This window comes from Cyprinus carpio, chromosome A20 (genome assembly GCF_018340385.1).
Source record: "Cyprinus carpio isolate SPL01 chromosome A20, ASM1834038v1, whole genome shotgun sequence".
Taxonomy (NCBI): Eukaryota; Metazoa; Chordata; class Actinopteri; order Cypriniformes; family Cyprinidae; genus Cyprinus; species Cyprinus carpio.
Window position 1 is genome coordinate 16,152,355 of NC_056591.1, and position 26,077 is coordinate 16,178,431.

Sequence of the window (26,077 nt, forward strand, 5' to 3'; positions counted from 1 at the left end):
CAGCTTGACTCAAAGACCTCTTTTATTAAATCAGTAGATTGGATCTGAAATTACAGCTCATTTTCCTAAACATGAAAATGTGAAATAAAAAAGATTTTAAATGATCACTACATATTGTATGTAGAAGAACTGAAAGAGACTGCAGTAGACTGCACACATGTATCAACATTTACCTTTAACTGTTTTACATTTGACATTTAACTTAAATTCAATGGTTTGAAGTGCTTTAGCCAGTCCAGTATCTGGTGTCTTCAGTCTGGTTCAAATTAGATGGACCCTGATTATAAAAGTTCCTTAAAGAAATGAAGAGCCCATCTCACATGACGGGGTTCATGGCTTCATACAGCCTCTGTACAGCGAGCTCCACCATTTCTCTGAGAGAATCATCTTCAGAATTGGCCTCCTCATACTCCGCGGTCTAAACACAAATATCAAAAGTCAAGAATTAGAAGACTTGCCTTCCCATAAAACGTAAGTGTGTATGAATCACAGTGTTAATGCTTACTCGGGTTTCCAGGTTGATGAAGGCAGTTTTCCCATCTACACTTACAGTGAGACAGTTCTTGTCTTTAAAGTCGACACATTCTTCTCCAAACATGTCTCTGCAGATTGGGGCAGAAAAAGAATTTAGTTCATCATAAATATCACTGACGGTTAGCCGAGTGCCATGAGGATGAACTTACTGGAACATTTTCAGTAATCTGCTCTGGAAAACATTCACATCCACCTTCTTTTCTTGGGGCTGAACAACTACAATGAAAAAGAAAGAAAGATGGATGGATGGAATGAAGGAAACAGAAAATAAAGGAAGCTATCAAAGCAAGAAACAGGAAGAAACCAACAAAGAAAGAAAATGAAAAGAGAAAGGAAGAATGGAAATAAATGAGAGCTGTTAAGCTGATAAAAAGCGTTCACCTTTTTGAGCTTTAGGGTTTGACTGCACCTCCAGCACCACTGTGGTGACCGCATCAGCGTACATGTCATTCAGAGGATTGGCAAACCACTAGAGGAAGAACACAACAGACAGACAGACACACAATCAACCTGAGTCACTTCAGCTGTCGCAGTAACACTGGTGTGTGAATGACCGCTGTGCCCCTCACCTCCAACAAGACCACGTTTTGATCATGAACCACTGTGATGCTGTTAAAGACTCTCAACGTGCTCTTCTCCGAGATCTCAATCTCCTCCACATCACCTATAACGAACACACACACACACCCACACACGATGAGGACAACATATGAACACAAAACACACACACACACACACATGTATACACACCTGTCAGGTGCCGTAGCTGACTCAAAAGCAAGGGAAAAGGGCCGGTGAAGGGAATGGCTTGAGTCTGTTTCACTGTGCTCATGGCCAGATCAGTGTAATCTGCATCATTAAGAAAAAAAGAACAGGTGTAAGAAGCACACACTCAAACACATATGAAAGACCTGAAGCGATCACAAACACCAGCTCACTGGAGAGGTCAGAGGGGGCGAGGATGTGATAACTGAAGTTCTTTTTCACCAGGATGCCAGAGACCCGCTGACCCTGCACACTCTTCTTATCCGCAAGAGAGCCCATCACCTAAAAAGACCAAAAAATTGTAATGATAAACAGATATGACAAATCAAGATGTTTCATGAAGGATTCATTAAATCTAAAGAAAAATGCTAGTTGTAGTCAGGATGAAACTAATCAGTCATTTTACTTGGGAGAAGAACTGTTTGTGATTATTATTTTGACTAACTACTGTAGTAGCTGTATCTAACTGTGGGTATGATCAAGAAAAACTGGGAAAACTTAAGAGACAGCAGCGGTCTCACCTTCGCCAGTTTCTCTCCTCTGAAGTTCAGCGTGACGGCCTCAGTGTTACGAGGGTTATGCACCTCAATGTGAACCTCATCATTGTCCTCATACTCCCTAATCAGGGCGGCTTTCAGTCGAGCCATCTCATTCTGCTCTCCATGGACCAGGATCTGAAAACCACAACAATAACATGACACCTGATCTAGAACCTGATGACCTGCTGCCATGACCATCTTATGACATTATCATCACTTAGTTACCACATGAGGAGGTTTCAGAGCTCGGATGAACTCGCTGGTCTGCTGGTAGTCCGTATGAGCAGAGAAGGAGATATAGTCCACGGACATCTTCAGCGGAAGCTTCTGTCCTGACATGGTGGTGATCTCCTCTGGCTCAGACATGATATGCTGAAGAGATTTAATTCAGCATTCATAAGAAACTTGATGCTGATCTGTGCTGATATTGTTGCTGAGGGTCAAGGAGCTTCACCTTGGCGAGCGTTCCTTCCACACAATAACCTGCTATGATGACACCGTTCCTCTTGTCGGTGCACCAGCTCTCGAAAAGCTCTCTGGAAAGACCGCTCTGCATCATACCTGGAGATGCCATCACCACACTAGGGCCAATGTCATCGAAATGGTCCATGCTCTGGAGGAGAACACACAAGTTTATACAAATTAGATCCATTTTTGGAATATTTCCTATTAAACAAGTGTTGTTATTTTTAACTAAATCTACTAAAATTAAAGCGGAATTCAAATAAATTCAAAATATTAAAAAACTTAAATGAAAATGATAACATTTTCTTGGCAACTAAAAGAAATGAATACGTTGAAGTACTGTAAAATTACTATAAAAACTGAAAAATAAAATAAAAAGTAAAATATCTAAAAAATATTAAAGAAAAAAACTAACAAAATTACTAACACTAAAATGAACACAGAAAATATAAAAATGAAAGCTATTTCAAAAGAAAATAAAATATTAGATAAATACTTAAATGAAAACTACCTGAAATAAGTCAAAAGAAATATTTTTTCAAAACTGAGAAAAACTGAGAAAAAGGACAAAAGCAACTAACAAAATGACTAGACCAAGCTAAAATCTAAGATCTGTCTGGTCTATTCCCAGATTTAAGACCTTAAGATTGCTGATATGCTTGAAGACAAACGGGTTGTTGATGTTGATGGCCTTGCGGATCTTGTCGTTCATGGCGTTCACATAGGTCTGGTACACAGCCATGCACTTCTTTGCCAGGGATGAGGCATAGTAGATGGGAATGTCATGGAGTTCAGGGTGATTCTGCCAGTATTCATCTGAAATAGAGGACATGCAGAAGTTCAGTAAGGCATTGTTGATGATGAGGCTGAGAGTCTGGACGACTGGACTTCACCTAAAATGAGCAGCAGCTCCTGGGCTCGACCCAAAGCAAACACGGGGATGAGACAGCGGCCCTCACGGTTCACTATGTCATGGACCGTGTTACAGAAACGAGCCTCTCTCTCCTCTCTCTTCTCATGGATGTGCGTGCCATATGTAGACTCCTACATGAATAGAAAAAAAGATGTCGTAATGAATTTATTTTGTAAGCAAAAGGTAAATAACAAGTAAAAACTGTTTGTGGTGGGGCCAGAGAAACACATAATTTGTTGAACACTAGACAAAAAAAATCATGTTGCCAGCATAAAATCAAGTACACACTGTGATCAGAATGTCTGGTTTGACGCTGGGAATCTCAGCTGCCATGAGATGTCTGTCTTCTTGACGGGAGAAATCTCCTGTGTACAGTAGCTGAAGAGAATGATGATGATCATTAGCACAGAATGAGTGTGAGCGTCGCTGTAAAGATCTGAATCAATAACCTTCACCTACCTTCACTCCTGCAATCTCAATCATGAACATGGCTGCTCCCAAAACATGACCTGCGTGGTAGCACCAGAACTTGATGCCGGCCACCTCTTTCACTTCATGGAAGTTGATGGTCTCAATCTTGTCCATGCTTTCTTCTAGATCAGTCTCAGTGTACAGCATATCATCCGCTGAGATGTTCTTCAGAAACAAGGAAACCAGACAGTACATTAGAGCTGGATCTGGTTAAAAAAAAATAAATTAATTAAAGTGCCGTTTTATTGAAACAGGAGCTTTGGTGTACCTGACTTTCACATAGTCTGAAAGCAACCAGCGGTAAATGGCTTTGGTGGCATGGGTCATGAAAGTCCTCCCTTTGAAACTTGTCTTCTGTAAAAACCATGGCAAGGCTCCGCAATGGTCCAAGTGAAAACTGCCAGAGAAAAAGAGGTGGTCCGCAGATAGTTAAGATGCCGATGACTTGATATCTTTCGTTTAGAGAATGGGACTCACTGGCTGATGAGGAGCAGGTCAATCTCAGCTGGGTCTATCAAATCAATGTAAGGCAATGCATCCATGCCCTCCAATCCAGGGTGAATGCCACAGTCCAGCTGCAAAGACATAACAAGTCAAAAATACATCTGTCAATACAATCCATCAAAAGAAGGATAGAGCACAAAATTTAGCTTACCATGATTTTACGGCCCTTGAACTCCAGGATGATACAGGACCTGCCCACCTCTTGACCAGCTCCTCTGTTAGAAAAATCACAGTGAAGAAGTACTCCGAGAAAGGATTAACACGGGTGCAAAACATCTTTAATGTCCTTTTGGTCCAGTTAAATATTGTTTTATTATTTGTAATAAAAACTGTAAGTCAAACAGTAAGTCACCAAAACATCTGGCGGGAATAAACACAGTAACGTTAAGAATGAACTGAACTCACAGTGGTCTTATGAGAAGTTGATCACTCTCTTCCGCAGGCACTGGCACATCCGCTTTACGTTTTGTAGCCATGCTTATGGTGTATTTTATGCTTAACTGAGAATTACTTATTCAATATCCATCGATATTTCTAATAATAACAGACAACGTTCATGCGCACTGAGAACCACACACACTATGGACATGACAAAAGTACTTCCGGTGTAGTCATGAATGTGTCAAAATAAAAGTTCGAAGTGAAAATAAAGAAAAAGAAAAAAGTTAACTAAAGCGGATAGTTAAATAGTTTATCAAATTATGTTGCAAAGCTTTAAGGAAAATGACACAAGCTTAATTAGTATAGAATATATATATATATATATATATATATATATATATATATATATATATATATATATATATATATATATATATATATATATATATATATATATCAGCCTGTCACAAACTAAGACTGTCAGCCAGTGGACAAAACTAAAGCAAGATTCTTTAGTTATTAGTTATTAGTTAATTATGTAATGTTGTGCAAAGTTTTTTTTTTATTTATAGAAAGTATGCATGTTTTTATTTTTTTCTTTATTTTTGTGATGATTTTTTTTTTTTTTTTGTTATACTTTCGTTTATTCCTTATTCATGTAATGGACAATGCTTTCAAAAGTACTGTGCAAGTCATGCCAATAAAGCTCATTTGAGAGAGAGAGAGAGAGAGAGAGAGAGAGAGAGAGAGAGCGATCGAGCTTACGAATGAATCAAGAATTATATGTTGCCAAATAATTAACTATCTTACCACTGTACTAAAGTCAACATTTTGTTAGAATATTGTGTGGAAGATGTGTGCTTCGTTAAAAGCGTATTATTATTCAAAAATTATTTCAGCTTTTCAGGTTTCCAGCGTTAGATTACATCCCTAAACTCTGATTGGACAACAAGATCGGGAGTTCTCTCTCATTGGCGGGCTGGATATGATTGACGGGTGATATGAATCCGCCTACAAATCGCATGTAAAGTGAACTTCTGCTGTACAGGTACAAACGGGTGGAATCCAGAAGCGTTGATCTGGTCAGCTGCGCGTGTGATGGAGCTGTTCAACTCTCCTGCTCAAAGACGAACGAACTTCTCATTGCCTCTTTTCTTTTCGATCTGTTTGGACTCCATGCGGAAATTATTAAACAAAATACTTTAAGGAATGACTGACACGGACTGAGTTGAATCGGGTTTGGTGCGGTCTTTTAGTAAAGGACAACATTTAACAAACTTTATGTTTCTTGTCTTGGTTTTAGTCTTGATTTAAAGGGAATAATCATGCTGACAGTACTGGATTTTATGGACATTACCAGTGAGGACTATAAAGCACCAACAACATCGGTGTTCTGCACGCGCATGGCTCACTGTAGGAATACAGTTGCCACACTGGAAGAGGTAAAACACTTTTACAATGCCAATAATACGGATGTACAGTATAATTTACAGATAAAACACAATTATGAACTGTATAATTCAAATTGTATTACAGAAAGTGTGCTGTCTGACTTCAGAACATTGGTTCAGTAAATACTATTAGTCTGTTTTACAAAAGGAGCCTGGAAAATAACTTCCTTCTTGCAGCACCAAATTTCAGTGTATACTGTGTTGGAAGTGAACCTCGCCCATGTTTCTCACAGGTTCATGTAACTTCTTATTGTAGAATGTTATGTTATGTTAATGTTATTTTGATGCTACTCTTAACTTGTTAGCAATTTTAGCCTTTTATAAGTCTCAAAGTCACATAATGAACCTGATATCACATACATTTACAGTAACACTGATTTGTTATTTATAAATCATATAGGAGACTTTAAGGACTGATTTACACAGGCCTGTGCCTATCTGAGGTAACACAGTTATTAACAAATACAGATATTACATAAATAAGACAAACATAAAAAGATGGTTGAAGACTTATAATGCTAAAATGTTAATCATTTAAAACTATTCTCCAGACCCCAACTAATACAAAGTATCAAAAAGTGTCATGGCATTGGTACCATGATTGTGCCATATTTTGTTATGTTGTGAAATACCAAAAACATTTTTTTTTTTTTTATAAACTCAAAATATTTTTGCTTGTGGATCCAAGTTGAGTAAACATTTTACGTTAAGCTGATCATTAACGTTACACAGTCATAGTGATGTAGAACATTGTCTAACTTGTGTATCAGTTTGTGGAGCAAATCGAGAAGGTTATACAGAGTTACTTATACACCAACACTTACTCATTGAAATGGACGAAACTTAGCAGAAGAGAAAACTAACATAATGGTGAATTGAAATATTACACAACTTTTATAACAAAATATAATCAACAAAACTATATGGAGCTAGAACATATATTAATTACGAATTACAAATATTTGTCATCATCATAAGTCCCCATGCTTTGACAAAAAACATAAATGCATCATCAGTGATCAAACTGAGCATGCTCATCAGACTGTTAGCTCGACCCTGCTTTCCAAACTTGACATTGTAAGTTATAGCTGTTTAAGTTGCTTAAACTAAATGGCATAAATATAGACTTTAATTAAATTTGTATGTAGTGTCAACTTAATCTTCTTTGATAGTTCAATCTATCTTTAAAATTATGTTTGTCTTTTTTTTTTATACCGTGTACAAGGGCTGATCTCTGCATGATAATGAATCAGATGTCAGTTTCATGTAGATGGGCATTAGCCCACATGATGGGTACTGTAAATCAACTTTTTCTAACTACAGACCTTTTAATTTTTTTTTCTAGGAAAAGTTAGAAACTAGAAAAGTTGAACTTACAGTGGTTATAGGAAAGAATTACCCCCCTCTACAATAATCACATTTTGTTGCTTTGCAGCCTTAAATGAAGTCAGTTTTTGTTTTATCCTACTGTATTTACTTAGTGCAACTTATATCCAAGTGAAAGATATAACACCAACATGTCAGAAATAAAAAAAAATTAAAAACAAAAATCACTTTTGGAAGTTTTGGAAGTTGTGATATTGAACTTCTAATTATGGATTTTGATTTTAATCTGGTTTAGGTGTTGATATTCTCATTGTCAATGGAAGACATTTGAATTTGAGATTTGGTAACTGTGGTCATTTTGATGAGTTCAACATGAAAAGAGATTTCCTGAAGCATTTCATTCCTTTTTTGTGCAACTGAAGCAAACAATCAACTATGGGTGGCAAGGCACTGTCAAAAGTTCTCCGGGATAAAGTTGTGGACAGCCACAAGTCAGGAGATGGAAACAAAAAAATTCAAAGGCTTTATCAATGCCTAGAAGCACAGTGAAGTCTATTATTAAGAAGTGGAAGGTATTTGATACAACACAGACCCTCCCTGGATCAGGACGTCCAAACTGGATGAAAGAGCCTGGAGGAAACTGGTCCGAGAGGCTATCAAGAGGCCTACAGCAACTCTGAAGCTCTGAAGAGTGGTCATTGTGTTCATGTGACAACAATATCACAAATTCTTCACAAATGTGGCTTGTATGGAATGGCTGCAAGAATAAAGATACTCCTCAAGAAAGGCCACATGCAGTCACGACTGAGCTTTTCCAAAACGCACCTTGAAGATTCGGAGGCAGATGAGAGTAAAATTGAATTATTTGACCTCAACAACAAACAAAATGTCTGGTGGAAATCCAATACAGCCCACCATCCAAACAGCATTCCTACAGTAAAGCATGGAGGTGGTAATATTTTGTTATAGGGGTGTTTCTCTGCAGCAGTGACTGGAGCTCTTGTCAGGATAGAAAGAAAAATAGATTGGGCAAAATACCATCAAATTCTTGAGGAAGATCTGCTGCCCTCTGCCAGAAAGTTGTCAATGGGAAGAAATTTTACCTTCAAACATGACAATGACCCAAAGCACACAGCAAAGCCGAGCACACAGTGGTTAAATGAGAAAAAGATAAAATATCATTGCATGGCCTAGTCAGAGCCCAGACTTAAACCCCACTGAAAATCTGTGGAATGACTCAAAGACTGCAGTCCATGAACGATCACCATCAAATATAACTGAACTTGAGCTGTTCTGCAAAGAAGAGTGAGCAAATATCACAAAGTCTAGATGTGCAAAGTTATAGAGACAAATCCCAACAGACTAAAGGCTGTAATTAAAGCAAAAGGTGGATCGAAAATTGACATCCCTAGCTCAACAAATTATTTTTAAAATGGGTTGTTCTTTTTTTTTTGTTTTTTTTTTTTTTTTTTCTGACATGTTGTTGTTATATCTTTCACTTGGATGTTATAAGTTGCACTGCAAAGCAAAAAAAAAGTGATTATTGTAAAGGGGGGTGATTTTTCTTTATACCCACTGTACATTGTAACAATTATTGCATCCAATAACCTAATAATGTATTTTGTGTGGTAACATCGATTCGACAGTAACTGGTTAACACCATTCTTATCCGGTAGAATAGTCCTTAACAAATAACTGTAATCATTTTTTGTATACTACTGATCTGAACAATATATAAGATCAACTATATATGTTCTGTAGTTCTTCTAAAAGTTTGCATTAGTTTTAAAATTGCAGTGACTTCTTCAACAGAAATCTAAAAGTGCTTTGTTTGTGCAAACAGTTCTGAACTCTGTCAGCATGTTTCACCATCAGAATAGTAGATCTAGCTGAACTAATGTCTTAAGAATGACCCTTTATTTTGTGCTGCTAATCTTAAGAAGCTCCGCAGCTCTTCCTCTTTTATCTCTTTTACACTCTGACTCAGAACTTCTGATGAATGGGGAAAGTATCAGTCATTCCGGAATCATGACAAAGAAGCAGCCCAAACAGTTCATGAGGTAAAATCTTCATAGGATGTGTTCACTCTTGGTAGGTTTAGTTTGATTAAAACGAACTCTGGTGCGACTGCACTCTTAGTGAGGTTCATTTGAATAAGTGGGAACGCTGGCATCCGAACCTTGGAGTGGACCAAACAAGTAGACCAAATGAACCAAAACAGGATTTGATGTCAGAAGATGCGAAAAAATACCTGGTTCTTCTCGTCTTAAGAAGCTGTGTTGCCCATTACGGTTCAGTACATAAAAGTTGTCCAATCAGGCTGTGACCTTATCATTTTCTCTTTAGTATCTTTAGGTTCAGTGTTAAAAATGACAGTGAATGATAAGTGAACCAAGAATGTATCATTTACTTTTACGGTTTTCTTGACCAAAAGACAAGAAAACCGAACTACAAGTGTAAAAACGCTCATATTATTTCAAGGGCAAGCTGATTTTTGAAAAGCAGGCATGAGTAAAATCCACTGCCTCGGGCTCTAAGAGGAACTGGCGTTTTCATGTGACTGGGATACACAGAGGGAAGCACTCTTTATGAGTTGCCCTTTACCACTACCCCGTTTGCATTTAGCCTTAATGGAGGAAGAAACTGAGGTAACAGATGTTTATGGTTTACGTAAAGACTGGTGCTGGATCTCGTGCACATTCTTTCTTTCATAAGTTTGCTCGTCTACAAAATGATTTTTGTCAAACCCTTTAAATCTTTGGATATGCTCTTTCTGTGTAGCACGAGAGCTTCGTACACACACAGATGCCATAAAGATGGCAGTTAGTATGCTTTTTGCTGTCGTTTCCGGTTCTTCCATCCCTGTGTGTGGTGTCCTGGTGAGGCTTGCCTTTGATGGATACCCAGTGCAGTTAATTTCTCTCATCTCTTTCTCGCCCCCTCCTGTTCTCTCTTTCTTTCCCTTCATCTTTTCTCATTCCTTAGGGCTAAGGAGGGATGGCTGTCCCACTTCTTGTCCCAGCTTGTCCCGTCTAGTCTCCTTCTCACACACACACATCTGCTCGCTGGTTTTCCACATCTTTTTTTTTTTTTTTTTATGTGTCTGCCTGTTCGGTAACTCTCTGGGTTTTTTTGTTTTGTTTTGTTTTGTGAGCTCAGATAGTGCAGTTCTTTCATACAAGGCCAATTTCTGCAAAATGTCAAACTAGAACAGCACAGAGATGTAAATATGAGTGTAAAGTATTTGAATTACTGTACTTCATTACAGTGCTTTAGTATTTCACACTTTTGTACTATTTCATACTTTTTGTACTTTATTGAATCTCAGTCGTTCAGTTACATTCCCAAGGAAAAGTCTTTAAAGACTTTAAAAGTTCCAAATACTTTTTGCAGGTCATCTTGACAGTCTTTCATATTTCTTTCATGACTGCTACTTCATTTCATGAGTCAATTTCCAAAGCTAAGAAAAAAAGCAATATATTTGTAATATATTTTCAGTGGCGTATATTATAAACTTGATGTTTTAAATGAGTAAAAATTGACAGAGAATATCCATAATTTCTCATCACTTAAGATTTAATGTTAGCATGTCGAAAACTTACTAACATAATAAATTGATGGTCACTACTGTTTGAAAGTTTTGGGTCATTTAGATTTTTTGATGTTTTAGAAAGAAATGTCTTTCATGCTCTGGTTTATGCTCACCAAGGCTGTGCTAATTTGATCAAAATATTGTGAAATATTAGTACAATATCTAGTATAATATTTAATATTTATATCAGTATTGTGTCCTGCTTTGCAATGGTAGTGCATGTTTTATCATAACACGCTTAATGCTCAATGACAGACTGTGACAGTTGGAAATGTATGAGTGCTGTCAGCTGGTGGGCACCAGGGTTATCCCTCATCAGATGATTTTGTCTTGGTCTCATACCAGATATGACTCTTGCATAAACAGATTTTAGGCCACAACTCTGTCTACTTCACTCGGCTCTTTTTGTGCAAAATTCTCAGCGCGTGATTCAGCGTGACTGATGGGTGAATAAATTATAGGCTATCTGAGAGCGTCTGGATGTAAATTCAATTGTGTTGTGTGTGTGAGAGGGAAGTATAAACACAATGCTGTACAAAACTGGATTACAAATGTTTTTTACATTTGTTATTATAATTTGACCTACTCTGTGCACGAAAAGGTACCGGTTATGTTTATTAGGCAATCCTGTAGCTTAAACGGTAGAGCATGGGTTTGATTCCTAGGGAAAGCAAGAACTAATAAAATGTGTATCTATCTAGAATGCAATGTATGTGCATAAATGCATAAATGTAAATGTGATGCACTCTCAGAAAAGAAATGCAAAAGCTGTCACTGAGGCAGTATCCTTTTGAAGGGTACTAATATGTACATTTTGGTACAAATATTTATCTTTAAGGTACCAATATGCACATTTTAAGGTAAATAAGGTACCAAGGTGTACCTTTTGAAAAGTAAGTACCCCAGTGATAACTTTTGTATCTTTTTTTCTGAGAGTGGAGAGTATGCAGCATTTTTAGCCATTGTAATACATTTTAAGGCCTTTAAGATGCAGTTCCTTGTTGTGGAAATAAAAAAGAGAACTGGTCTGTTCAGTACAAAACTTCCTTCTAAGTAAATGATTCATGTTGTTTTGCAGGCGTTGGATCTGGACCGCAGTGTGCTGCACAAAATGAAGAAGTCAGTCAAGGCCATAAACAGCTCTGGTCTGAGTGAGTATTGCAAAAAAACCATCTCAGTCTTAATCAATAACCAATAGGTTTGTGCTAATTTTGCACTTTTATTTTGTACTATAAATCGCATCGGTTTTGAAGTTAATGTTTTTTGACTGTATAAATAAAAGTATAATTGTTCTTTTAAGCCCATCTACACAAACAGTGGCAAAGGAAATATAACAATAGCCTGGACAAAGCTTTTGGTTTCATGTACAGTGTGATTCAAGTCATTGATACTATAGTGAGCAGGTTTTGTGCTCTACCTCACACATTCCTCTCATTCCTGCTAGAATCACAGATACCTGTTCCAGCAGGAACCTGCTTATTTCCCCTCTCTGTTTTTTTCTTTCTTTCTCTTGTGTTCCATGTACAAATTTAGAGCTAGTTTATCATATCTCAAGCTTTCTTTAAATCTTAAAAAAAAAAAAAAACACAGATGAGCGGTTAACCTTAACCTTAACCTTAACCTCTGTGTACATGCTGTAATACTGTACAGGAAAGTTACTCAGCGTTTTCTGCAGTGATGTTGTTGTTTAAGTCTGCATGAAATCAAAACAGACCCTTAACACATTTATTAGCACAGTGCTTGTGGTTGAACAATTAATTCTTGCTAGTTAATCCACAGAAAAAAAAAATGTCAGTTTGATGGTTTGGGTAGAACATCTTTTAAATAAAATAAAGCTAAATAGAAATATTTGGGGGAAATAATAATAATAATAATAATAATGAATTATTATTATTATTATTATTATTATTATTAGTGTGATATATATAAAAATGTGTATAAATTTTAAAATTTTGTTTTTTCAAAATATTTTTTAAAATCAAAATATAAATAAATACTAAAATACTATATTAATAATACTAAAATAACATTGGTTTACACAAACATGGACATCAAAATGAGTACCGTGTGAGATGGTTTAAAACTGGGCAAATTCTGAAAACTAGTTGAATAAAAAAGAATAAATTCTTCTTAGTGAGTTTCCTTCAGTGAAGGAAGCAGATTTTGTAAGCACAATGTTTCCTCTTTATAGTAACCCAGATCTTTGCTGTACTTCACAAAACTGGGGAGTGGTTAATAAGCTCTTTTCTACAGCACTCTACTCATAAACTAGAAAGTATGTTTTTTTTGCAAGCGGTAGGAATGGAAAATGCCTGCTTGAACCACCGATATAAGTTCAAGCAAAGTGTATTAAAAACAACTTAGCTTCACAAGCTGACATTTGGAAAAAGCACCAAGTATCCTTGATCACCAAACAAGTTCTTGTAACTTACAATAATAACAATAACGTAGAGGTAAAATGACTGACAGACTGTTTCTGTGTCTTCAGCTCACGTAGAGAATGAGGAGCAGTACATCCAGGCACTGGAGAGGTTTACAGATAGCACTGTGTACAAAGATGACCCTGAGTTGCCCAAATACTTCCTCAAATTTTCTGATTTCACCAAGGAGCTCAGTAGTCTTTTTAAGAACTTGGTAAGCAAGTCTCTGACATCCATCTGTTATGGATCTTTTTGCTTTGAATATTTTAGACCTGTATTTGTCTTGCTTGGGATTACACAAACTATTCACTTTGTTTTGAAGCTCCTAATGTCTTATTTTGTGCCAACAGCTGCAGAACATGAATAACATCATCACTTTCCCACTTGACAGTTTGCTGAAGGGAGACCTTAAAGGAGTCAAAGGGGTATGCAAATAACAAACATCTTTATAAAAATATGTAGTAGCACTTTAATTTAGGGGCCGATTCTTAATATGAACTAGTTGCTTATTGGCATGCATATAACTGGCATACTGGCTGTTTATTGGTATTTATAAAGCACATATACATGACCATATTTTAGATCCCTTAATCCTCTCCCATACCTAAACTTAACAACTACCTTACTAACTATTAATAAGCAGCAAATTAGGAGTTTACTTAGGCAAAAGTCATAGTAAATAGTTAGTTATTAGTAAGAACTGATCCCTAAACTAAAGTGAGACCAAATATATATATATGCTACTGTTCAAACAGTAAAATACAGAAAAAAATCAGTATTGTAAAAATACAGGAAAGTAGTCAACTTATTTAAAAACGGGTGGTTTGTGTGTGTGTGTGTGTGTGTGTGTGTGTGTGTGTGTGTGTGTGTTTTAAGTATATATTTGACCTTTAATTCTCTTTAATTCTCTTTAATTCCCTTTAATTCTTATGTTGACTGTGCTTACATTTATTTGGCAGGATCTGAAAAAGCCTTTTGATAAAGCATGGAAGGATTATGAAACCAAACTGTAAGAACCTATTAACCTCTTTATATTAACCTCAGAAAAAAAGTATGAAAATGTAATAGTTACAGATTGATCTGTGAAAATTAAACTTAAGCCTTAGACACTCATGAAGCCCTTAGTGATTGGATATCTTTGAGATATTCCTGTTCCTTACAGCTTGATGCACAAAAGGAAACACATCCTGGTCAGAGTTTTAATAACTGTAGGTTAGTTTATTTGAATCTAGCATACAGAGGAAGGTAAGGCAGCACTACATAGATGGAGGTTAAGTCATTTCAGATGTTTGAGTTTAAAGGTGAACTATCCCTTTAAGTCCTCGCCCTGTAGCATAGAATACATGAAGAGCTTATCATAATGTGTGGCCATACCTTAAGTAAACAAACAGAGCTGGCATATAAGGTTTTTTTGTGCAGTATGAGCATTATGAGGCATTGATGAAAGCCTAATGTTTGTGCATGGTTAAGTGCATCCACTGTAATTTTAATGTACAATGTTCTAAACTTCTTTACAGGGGCAAGATTGAGAAAGAAAAACGGGAACATGCCAAACAGCACGGTCTTATCAGAACAGAGGTCAGCGGAGGAGAGATTGCAGAAGAGATGGAGAAAGAGAGACGCCTCTTTCAGCTTCAGATGTGTGAAGTAATGAATGTGGTTCACATACAAGGGTGTCACTTTTTTTGTTTTTTGAGTGAGCACCAGTGATGGTCCTGTTTCACTTCTTGCCTTGTTCACTTCTTGGTAATATAAGACATGACCAAAGTAAAGTCAGGTATTACAGTTGTTGATTATTTTGCAAGATGACCCGAGTTCAATTCATTATGTTTTTTTCACACACACTCACACAGTGATCATCATGCATTTTCATTTACTGTTAAAGAGAAGCTTTTACATTTAGAAACTTAGTTAATGGTTAGTTAACTCTTTTGAAACTTAGTTAACAAATAGTTAATGGAAATAGAAAGCAATTGAAATGATTGTTTCATACTGAAAACTGTATTTTTTTTTTCCTAGTATCTCATTAAGGTGAATGAAATTAAAGTCAAGAAGGGAGTAGACCTGCTCCAAAACCTCATCAAATTCTTTCATGCCCAGTGCAAGTATGTTTGTTTATGATTTCCCAGTAGCAATACATTTTATTTTAAATGAGCCTTTTAAGAGAAGTGGTTTTCATATTTCCACACAGTTTCTTTCAGGATGGGTTAAAAGTTGTCGACACACTGAAACCTTTCATGGAAAAACTTGCCGCGGACTTGACCGTAGTACGTTTTTTGATATTACTGTCTGACCTTTTGAAGGTGTATTTGTTTAGACAAAGTTGTTCATTTCTAATGTTTTTATGTATGTCATTGTTTGTGTGCGAATTGCAGAACAAGCAGACACAAGATACAGAAAGGAAACAGCTGATGCAGCTGAGAGATATTCTCAAATCTGCCCTACAGTCAGAGTGTAAGGAGGTGAGCCAGAAAATATTTGGAACTATGATTGATAGGACGGTTGCTTAATTTTGTGGTAAATCTTGTTGTTTTGTTTGTTTGTGTGGTGAAAGGACCTTCAGTCAAAGCAGAATGCAGGCTATAGTCTTCACCAGCTGCAGGGCAATAAAGCTCATGGCACTGAGCGATCTGGGATGCTCCTCAAACGCAGCGAGGGGTGAGTTTGTCTGGCACTTAAATGAAATTCACATGCATTATAAGTCCAGCGCATCCTTTTTAAGGGTAGTGAATGTTCTGTAAAGTTTACTTGATGAAGGCTTCTCTCTATCTTATAGACTGAGGAAGGTTTGGCAGAAAAGGAAGTGCACTGTGAAAAATGGATTATTGACCATTTCTCATGGAACGGTAGGTGTGTCTGTAACTCTTTTTAGAATTCTGGTTTAGTTTTGCAAGTTTGCCTCCACCATTTTTACAGAGTTTGAGGAAGAACATAATATCAGAATACCATTTAGTGGCTTAATTTGAAGAAATAAGTATGTAAAGATACAAATCAGAACATATCCACGGTGCATTTATCATGTTTACTCATTTATTGCTTTAAAATACATCTTTTTACAACCTAAAGGAGTGACTCACTCACTTCGTTGTGGTCTTTAAGATATTTAAGTAACAATTAATAATTACTTTCATAAGGATAATGTAGTTTGTTTAATGAAAATCACACACACACACACACACACACACACACACACACACACACACACACACACACACACACACATACACACATATAAATTAAACCTATTTATTATAAAAAATTACATAATTTTAATATATATATAATTACAGTGTGTATAATAAATTCTAGAGTTTGTACAATAGAATTATAATTGTTTTATATATATATATATATATATATATATATATATATAAATGTATATACTTCATAAATATGTTTATTAAATATATTTATTACATTTATTAAATGACACAATTTTTTATTTTATTTTTGTAGGATATATAAAATATAGAATAAATTCTATATAGCCCATTTCAGTGGGTAATAAATTCCTTAAAGTAGGCCTTTTTTTTTGCTCATTCTTTCTTGTCTATCTCTCTCTTTTTTTTTCAGGCCAACGTACCGCCAGCAAACCTGAACCTCTTAACCTGCCAAGTGAAGCGTAACCCAGATGAGAAAAAATTCTTTGATCTTATATCACGTAATATACTTTTACAACGAGCACAGTCACAGCACAATACTCTCATAAATTCAGATCCAGTATTCTCAGAGTCTGTTATGGTTTATATGGTTGGCTGGTCATTTTTATTTGCGTACTGTTCTCTTCCATCTTCTAGATGACAGAACATATCACTTCCAGGCAGAGGACGAAGCGGAGTGTCAAATGTGAGTGTGGAAGTGTGTGCTCATACGATAAGATCATTTTATATATATATAAGCATATATAACACATCTATCTTTTCATCTGTTCATGTGTATCTTTGTATTTCAGATGGGTGTCTGTGCTCCAGAATAGTAAAGAGGAAGCGCTGAACAACGCCTTTAAGGATGATCAGAACGAGGATGAGAACAACATCGTACGGGAGCTGACCAAGGCCATTGTGGAAGAAGTGAAGAAGATGAGTGGCAATGACGTGTGCTGTGACTGTGGAGCTTCCAGTAAGCAATATGGGATTGATTGTAACTTAGTGGTTTGGGGACTGAAATGTTGCAAGTTTGAATTCTATAAGGTTTGATCCTTGAGTTTTTACCATTTTGCCCTTTACAATTTCTAATTTCTATATGCACTTTTTTTGTGGAAAGAAATTAATACTTGTATTTAGCAAGGATGCATCATGAAAATTTAAAAAATCATGGTTTTCACAAAATATTAAGTAGCACAACTGTATTTAACATTGACAATAATAAGAAATATTACTTGAGCACCAAAACAGCATATTTGAACGATTTCTGAAGGATCATGTGACACTGAAGACTGGAGTAATGGCTGCTGAAATTTCAGCTTTGCCATTTCAACGAAATTTTTAAAATACATTAAAATGGAAAACAACTATTTTAAATTATGATTACAATTTCACCAATTACTGTTTTCACTACAATTTTTTTTTTATCAAATAAATACAGCCTTGGTAAGCCTTCTTTCAAAAACTTTTGAATGTTGGTGTATTGAACTGTTACATATCATTTATTTTTACTGTAGTATTTATCTTGCACAAAACAAAAATAACCCTTTTTATAAGGGTGGCAGGATTAACAAATAAGATTAAAATATAAAACTAGAAATCATTTATTTATAAACTGCATCGTTTAACATTTTCACTACAAAAATAAGATGGAAAAGCCTTGCCTAAGATCTGCATTTTTTTTTTAAATGAAATCTACACCCTGTGCTTCCTGTTTTGCATCTGGCCTTTCCACTTCTCTTTTTGGTCAGATTTCCTTAGATAACCCTGTATGATGAAATTCAAATGATACCTCAGTGGCTTTTCTCTTGTTGTTACTGCAGATCCAACATGGCTCTCTACAAACCTGGGTGTGTTGATTTGCATCGAATGCTCTGGAATCCATCGGGAAATGGGAGTCCACTACTCCAGAATACAGTCTCTGACGCTGGATGTCTTGGGCACGTCTGAACTCTTGGTAAAGTCTTGTGACAACTCTGTTCTTTTTGAGCAGAAATTGCAAACATATAGATTGTGATGGTATTAAATGGGTTGCAGCTTGCTAACAGCGTGGGCAATGCAGGATTCAATGAAATCATGGAAGCAAATCTGTCAGCAGATATTCCCAAACCCAACCCTTCGAGTGACATGTGAGCGATAGATAAGTTTCATTGACATTTATTTTTTTAATACATTTTTTTCATTCATTATACATGTCTCTCATTAAGATCTTCTGTTTACAATTGGCTTTTAAATCCCAAGTTTAGTCTTCACATCATAAACTTCATTACAATGTCTTCTCTCGCAATTGTCCTTCAGGCAGGTACGAAAAGACTTCATTACAGCCAAATACACAGAGAAGCGCTTCGTTCAGAAGAAGTATGCAGAGAATGCAGCCCGGGTGCGTGCACTATGTGAGGCAGTGAAGTCCCGGGACATCTTCTCTCTAATTCAGGTGTATGCTGAAGGACTGGACCTAATGGAGACCATTCAACAAGCTAACCAACATGTGAGTGTAACGTGCTGGTGCCGTAAAGAGTGCACGACGAAGGAGGGAATTCAACAAGAGTCTTTTAATTATAAATCCAAGAGCAAACAAGGCAGGGGTAGCACAAACACAAATGTAGGCATAACAAATAACTGGCAAAGGAACTGAACAAAGCACAAAGGACACATAATGGGGCTAATGAAACACCTGAGAGTAAAAGGTAACCAAGGAAACTAATGAGGAGCTGATCAGAACTAAACGGGGCAGGAGAACAAGAACTGAATGTATAACAACAGAGAAGTTCATAACCATGACAATGGGTTGTAGGGTGAAGTCATTATGCATTTTAATTTCCTATTGAATTGTCCTCATGGGCCGCACACAAATATCTTTGCTTTTCACTGACAGGAACCAGGTGAGACAGCGCTACATTTTGCAGTACGAATGGTGGACCGGAACTCTCTCCATATTGTGGACTTCCTTGTACAGAACAGGTACTCCACTCATGTTCTATATTTTGGCTAAAAAAAAGATTTGACATATTATTCAGACATTTTACATGTTCATATGTGTGTGCGTGCAGTGGGAATTTAGACAAGCAGACTGCCAAAGGAAGCACAGCACTGCACTACTGCTGCTCGACTGACAATAGTGAATGTATGAAGCTGCTACTGCGGGGAAAAGCATCTGTCACCTTTAGTAAGAGTTCATATAATTTGCTGCTTTAACCTCAAGAATACAAGCTACACAAAAAAAACTAAATAATTTTTAATGAAAAAATTAGGCATTCTGCATTTTTATTTTATAAATCAAGCGAAATTGCTCATTTATTAGTAGTATTTCATATAAACTACTGATTTTTTTTTCTCTCTTTTGGCCATCTCTGTTTTTCTTGCAGCTAATGATGCAGGAGAGACTCCTCTGGATCTGGCACAGCGTCTTAGACACAAAAAATGCGAGGAGCTGGTGCGTATATGTGTTATCTTTAATGCATGCAGAAATCCTGAAGTGCTGCTTTTTGCTCTCTTCTTTTCTTGAGGGCAAGTTATTTCCTCTTCTTGCCTGAGATTGTGTTCTCCAGTATGTATACCCTCCAGTATGTTCTTCTGTGTTGTGTGATCAACAGCTGACTCAGGCGCAAACAGGGAAGTTCAACGTCCATGTGCATGTGGAGTATGACTGGCGTCTGCATAACGATGACCTGGACGAGAGTGAGGATGAGATGGAAGACAAGGTTAACATACTTTTTACCAAAAGATCCCATTTGTGACCCTGGACCACAAAACCGGTCTTAAGTCGCTGGGGTATATTTGTAGCAATAGCCAAAAATACACTGTATGGGTCAAAATTATAGATTTTTCTTTTATGCCAAAAATCATTAGGACATTAAGTAAATATCATGTTCCATGAAGATATTTTGTAAATTTCCTACTGTAAATATATCAAACTTAATTTTTGATTAGTAATATGCATTGCTAAGAACTTCATTTAGACAACTTTAAAGGCGATTTTCTCAGTATTTAGATTTTTTTGCACCCTCAGATTCCAGATTTTCAAATAGTTGTATCTCCAATATTGTCCGATCCTAATAAACCATACATCGATGTAAAGCTTATTGACACAAATTGACACTTAAAACTGGTTTTGTGGTCCAGGGTCACATTTAATACAGTTATACTATCTTTAAGATTTTTAGTACTTTTATTCAGTAAGAATATATTAAATTCATCTGAAGTAACAGTGAAGACATTTAAAATCTTACCAAAGATTTTCATTTAGTTTATTTTGTAGGTGTATTTTGTATTAATTTTATTTAAAATATGAAATAAATGAATTAAAAGAATGAGAAGAATTAGGGGAGATGATGTCGTTGATGAAATGTCAAGTTATAGTGCTGCAGAGATATCAACCTTAATTAGCATTAGCATTACTAGCCACGGCCCGACAGGTGTCGTAATACCAGTTTCGGCCATGGGAGGCGATATGCGGGCAACATAACCACCAGCCAACCTGCAATACACGAATAACTCGCACGGCTTGTGGGCGTACTTGAAGCTGATGTTAAGCAACCGCGCTCGGAATCACAAATCAAATCCGATAAGAAAAGGAGCCGAAACAGAGTAAACATCGGCACTGCTTTCCATCGCTGGAGACAACTGATGGACTTGAAAGAAATGAGCTTCGACTCCGAACTTGCAACATTTCTTTTGGATTGGTAAGTAAGATGCTGTTAGTATTTCGCTAGAAGTTTGTTTTATATGTTTGCGTATTTTTTCCGGGAAGTTATAACATAGAAATGTATCGAAGGCTGTTCGATAAACGTGCTAATGTTAGCGATGGCTAACCGTAGCTGCGTTTGATAGTAAGCTAGCTATAACTTACCCACAGATCCGATCCGGTTTTCACCTGTTATCTACCAAAGCCCGTCTCTACCAAGCTGATGCTAAAATGTAACATTACCTAAGAAGCTTGAAATGTCTTCGATGATAATGAACCCGAGAGAGAGAGAGCGCCCCGGCCGCGCGCGCACTCACTCACTATATTCAGAGCGGTCAAGTTTTTTGAAAGCGTGTGAAAAGAGTCAATTGCGTGTGTCTCACGGTGAATGCTTGAGAGTTGGCAGCTCTGGTTACGTTGGTTGGCGCTAGCTTGGTCAACATCAGCTGTCTGATGTTGACCAATGATGTTGACAGAATGCTGTCTGTCAAATTAATTTAATTCAAATAATGTGTATATACAACTCAAAATGTAATATGAACAAAACGAATATGAACATATTCACTGGTAAAGGTAAAGGGGAGTCGCTTGAAGATGTTTCAAAATTCATGTTTCAAAATCACTTGACATCACCCAACGTTCCTCTGGAGGCAAAACGTCCTCTTAGGCTTCGGCTATGGCTCTAGGGTTGTTGTGAAGGTAGGGGCGGAGCATAGAGACTATGCCGTTTCTCGTTTGTTACTCTAGAGTAGACCAATTCACTTTATTGAGGCATACTGCCCCCATCTGGTATGGAATGTGGAGTATGACTTGATTTTTTTGCCAGACATTACACATGGCTCCTTTAAAATAAATGCTGTTCTTTTGAGTCCTGATAAAAATGCATCAGGGTTTCCACAAAAATATTAAGCAGCACATCTGTTTTTAACACTGATAATAAATGTTTCTTGAGCACCAAATCAGCATATTAGAATGATTTTTGAAAGATTATGTAATTTAAAATTTAATAACTTAAAAAAGCCTGAAAAAAAGCTTAAATAGACTCTTAACTTGGACAACATAAATGGTATTGTACATATTCATGCATATATTTTGTCCAAAACCTCATTCACTGCTCACTACATAGTGAATGTCACATAGCTCATTACATAAAGATCAAAATGTATTGGCTCATACATATGCCACTGATTTTGTGTTTCAGCCTATTCCCAAAAGGCGTGAGGAGCGTCCAGTTAGCTGTATTATTCCAGGCACTGGCCCCATGATGCCCAACATGAGCGCTCTGGCACGGGACGTGGCTAATGTGGTCAATAACAAGCACAGGGCTTTTATTCCTAGCATGATCTGCAATGAGACATACGGCACCATGCTTGATGTTAGCCCACCGCCTTTGGGTTTACCAGGAGTGCCTGGTATTCCTCTTCTACCACCCCGTACCTTGGGAAGGGGTGAGTAGCATTCAGGCATAGCGAGATTAGAATCTTCTGGCAGTAAATTCTAAAAGCTTTCATTCTGAAGTAGCTTGCTTACAAGTGTACCTTCAGTAAAGTCTTAAACATATAGAAATTGTACATATTTATGTGTGTTTGTGATGTCAGGGTGGAGTCCTCCAGCAGAGATGGTCAGGAGGCAGAGATCATGCTCAGACCCTTCAAACCCCAAGACTCTAGAAGAAAAAACCTCATTGTACAGTGAGTCTGACCCCAGTAGAGTCTTCCACCCATTTCTATAAAGATTATTATTTCTGTTATATGTTCTACAAACCTCTTACATCCACCAAGGCTGCATTTTTTTCAATCGCTAAATGTTTGTCAATGTTGAACTATTTTTGTGGAAACCATGATCCATTTTTTTTTCAGGATTCTTTAATAAACAGAAAGTTCACAATAACAGCATTTATTTGAAATAGCAACCTTTGTAACACTATAAATGTCTGTACTGTCGCTTTTGATCTATTTAATACATACAAAAATCTTTCTGCCTCCCAACTTTTGAACAGCAGTCAAGATGTTTTGTTGAATATGGTAGCTTGTTCCATAAAGCTCTGCCAGCTCTACCGACTGGTTAACCAAGTAAAACTGCTATGGAACACCATGCACCATGTTCCAGAAATCAAGCTGGTTTTTCTTGTAGGCAGACGCATAACAGGTCTTATCTCTCCTATAGTGCTCCCCACTGCTCCACCACCTCCTCCTGCGGCCAAGAGAGCACTGCCGCCAGATCCAAAGGCCTCTCTTCCCCAAGTGCCTCTGGTTCCATCTGTACCCTCTGCTCCCCCAGTTATACCACCCACCCCACCTAGACCAGCACCCATAGTGCCACCTGCTCCAGTGTTGCCCACATCATTTTCATCTAAACCCCCACCTCCTCCTGTACCCCCACAGCCAAAAGCCCCTGCACCTAAATCATTGAAATCCCCCTCAAGGTAAGATGTCACCACCCAGCTTTATTACAAATAACATTTATCTGATTTATGTGTTTTTATAAGGATTTCAGCAGTTTGTTTGGTAGCATTATTAGCATTAGCTACATTAAATCAGCTGCACTGTTCTGTGTATTTCTCAGGGATCCTGTTGGTCCGTTTAGTAAAGATGTAAATAAAGCTCCGCCCATTGTCCCCCGAGCAAGTGACAAAACAGGTGAATTTAATGATACTTACATACTGATGAATGCAGCTCTGAAGTCTAAAGCCAAAGAAATTAGAGATATTTTAAGTTGAAATAAGTTTAAATATTGATTTCCATTAAAACATTTTGTTTTCTCCAGACTCCAAACCATCTGCTTCTACAACGGCTCCTGCTCCCAAACCCAGAATGGCCCCACCTGTAAGTGACCATTTAAGACAGCCATTAAAATGTACACTTGCGTTCAAAAGTTTGGTGTTAGGTACAATTTTTTAATGCTTTTGAAATAAGTTTCTTTTGCATACCAAGCCTGTTTATTTGATACGAAATACAAGTAATGACTGTAATATTGTAAAATATTATTACAATGTAAAATAACTGTTTTCTATTTGAATGTATTTTAAAATGTCATTTATTCCTATGATGGCAAAGCTGAATTTTCCGCAGCCATAACTCCATTATTCAGCGTAACTTGATCCTTCAGAAATCATTCTAATACAATCATGTGGTGCTTAATAAACATTTCTTATTATCAATGTTGAAATAGTTGCTTAGTATATTTGTGGAAACAGTGACAGAGATTTTTTTCAGGATTATTTTATGAATAGTATTAATTTCTTAAAAAATTAATGTCACAATTTTGAACAGTATATGTAATTCTTCTTTTAAATGAAATTTTTCATTAATTTTTTGCTTTTTTTCAAACTGATTAAAAATATTTACAGAGTTACAATGAAAAAAAAATAAAATGTGAATTTTCATTGCATTACATAACATACCAAGTGACATCTGCAAATAAAAAGTGTTATTTTTCTTAAAAATAAATAGCATTTTATACTTTATTGTACATATTAATTTTGATGTCGGTGGCAAATCTAAAACATTTACATTGTATTTGTTTCAGAAACAGAGACCTAAGAGAGTAAAAGCCCTATATAACTGTAAAGCTGATAACCTAGATGAACTGACCTTCTCTGAAGGAGAGGTGATAATAGTGGATGGAGAGGAGGACAAGGATTGGTGGGTGAGTACGCAGTCATGCTTTACACTGTACATGCACACATCAGCTGACTGAATCATGTGTGATCTTGATGACCCTTCCGTGTGTTCTGCAGGTGGGCCACATTGACGGGGAGCCGACCAGGAAGGGTGCTTTTCCGGTTTCGTTTGTTCACTTCATCACTGATTGATGTCCTACATTGCTCTCTTAATAAGATCACAGGCACAGGCTTTTCAAGACCACTTATTATTTAACAATGGATTAACTAGTCGCCGTCCTTATGGCTGGATGGTGGTGTAGGGGACATTCACAAACAGAAGACCTCAGGAAACGGCTCACTTTATCAATTATTCCGAAGTGCAATTTCCTCCTACTTTAAAGCAGAAATGATGTATGAACTGTGATGAGTGCTATGCTTTAAATGGGGACCATTTTTTAGAAACCATAATATTGTTGCATCCTTACTCTCATCTTTATAGAGCTTTTTATCTATATCAGTTGCAGAGCAACTCTTATTTTGCAAGTGCAGTTAAATGACATGTAGTTTGCATACAAGTACGTTCTCCAAGTTCTGTTACTGAACAAGCCATTAAACCTTTTACTCTGTACATTTTAAGGATTGGTTTTATTTTCAGCACTATATATTTTTACTGAAAAAAATTATATATATATATATACATATACACACATATATATATATATAAAAATCTCAAAGTAGTGGCTAAACAGTTCATAGTAATGTATAGTTACACTACTGTTGGAAACTTTAGGGAGATATTTTCTTAATATTTCTGAAAGAAATCTTTTATTTTCCCCAAAACTGTACACAGCAGTGCTGTAAAATATTATTACAATTTAAAATAACCATTTCCTATTTTAATATAATTCCACATACTGGTAAAAAAAAATATATATATGTATAGTCTGAATGCACTGTAAGTCGCTTTGGATAAAAGCGTCTGCTAAATGCATAAATGTAAATGTAATATATTTTAAAATGTAATTTATACCTGTGACCGCATTACTTTAGTCTTCAGTGTCACATGATCCTTCAGAAATCATTCTAATATGCTGATTTGGTGCTCAAGAAACATTTCTGATTATGTTGAAAACAGCTGCGCTGCTTAACATTTTAATGGAAACATGATATTTTTTTTTCCCCTCATGATTCTTTAATTAGTAGAAGGTTCAAAAGAACAGGATTCATTTGAAATACATTTTTTGTACCATTGTTAATGTCTTTACTCTCACTTTTGATCGATTTG

At 36.5% G+C, this 26,077-nt stretch overlaps 2 protein-coding genes and 1 long non-coding RNA gene across 4 annotated transcripts; 1 reads left to right on the forward strand and 2 right to left on the reverse strand.

Annotated features, from left to right (window-relative positions):
* Positions 1-4: 4 nt before the first annotated feature.
* Positions 5-4,807, reverse strand: LOC109112775 (cleavage and polyadenylation specificity factor subunit 3-like). Of its 2 annotated transcripts, none has more exons than XM_042777827.1 (18): positions 4,597-4,807; positions 4,343-4,406; positions 4,165-4,262; positions 3,956-4,084; positions 3,676-3,852; positions 3,505-3,594; positions 3,197-3,347; positions 2,944-3,119; positions 2,293-2,451; positions 2,064-2,210; positions 1,821-1,973; positions 1,473-1,581; positions 1,285-1,383; positions 1,104-1,198; positions 916-1,003; positions 684-750; positions 506-602; positions 5-418 (listed from the first exon to the last, which is right to left on the reverse strand). In XM_042777827.1, the coding sequence occupies exons 4-18, from the start codon at positions 4,052-4,054 to the stop codon at positions 317-319; spliced, it is 1,809 nt and encodes a 602-aa protein (XP_042633761.1). In that variant the 5' UTR covers positions 4,055-4,084; positions 4,165-4,262; positions 4,343-4,406; positions 4,597-4,807; the 3' UTR covers positions 5-316. The 2 variants fall into 2 exon arrangements, with proteins under 2 accessions (XP_042633761.1, XP_042633762.1); XM_042777828.1 differs by having other exon boundaries at positions 3,940-4,084.
* A 796-nt stretch (positions 4,808-5,603) lies between these two features.
* On the forward strand, positions 5,604-25,420 carry LOC109112767 (arf-GAP with SH3 domain, ANK repeat and PH domain-containing protein 2-like). Its single transcript, XM_042777823.1, has 28 exons — positions 5,604-6,014; positions 12,020-12,092; positions 13,430-13,575; positions 13,712-13,786; positions 14,321-14,370; positions 14,879-15,008; positions 15,381-15,466; positions 15,553-15,628; positions 15,737-15,823; positions 15,916-16,019; positions 16,138-16,207; positions 16,935-17,022; positions 17,159-17,207; positions 17,314-17,480; positions 18,328-18,461; positions 18,542-18,633; positions 18,803-18,992; positions 19,380-19,465; positions 19,555-19,670; positions 19,870-19,937; positions 20,098-20,205; positions 22,390-22,636; positions 22,787-22,879; positions 23,355-23,613; positions 23,754-23,827; positions 23,955-24,013; positions 24,717-24,836; positions 24,928-25,420. Exons 1-28 carry the CDS (start codon positions 5,898-5,900, stop codon positions 25,000-25,002), a joined length of 3,039 nt encoding a protein of 1,012 aa, XP_042633757.1. The 5' UTR covers positions 5,604-5,897; the 3' UTR covers positions 25,003-25,420.
* On the reverse strand, positions 19,038-23,985 carry LOC122148987. The gene is made up of 2 exons (XR_006162765.1): positions 23,848-23,985; positions 19,038-20,172 (listed from the first exon to the last, which is right to left on the reverse strand). It is a non-coding gene; the product is annotated as an uncharacterized LOC122148987 (long non-coding RNA).
* Positions 25,421-26,077: the final 657 nt, after the last annotated feature.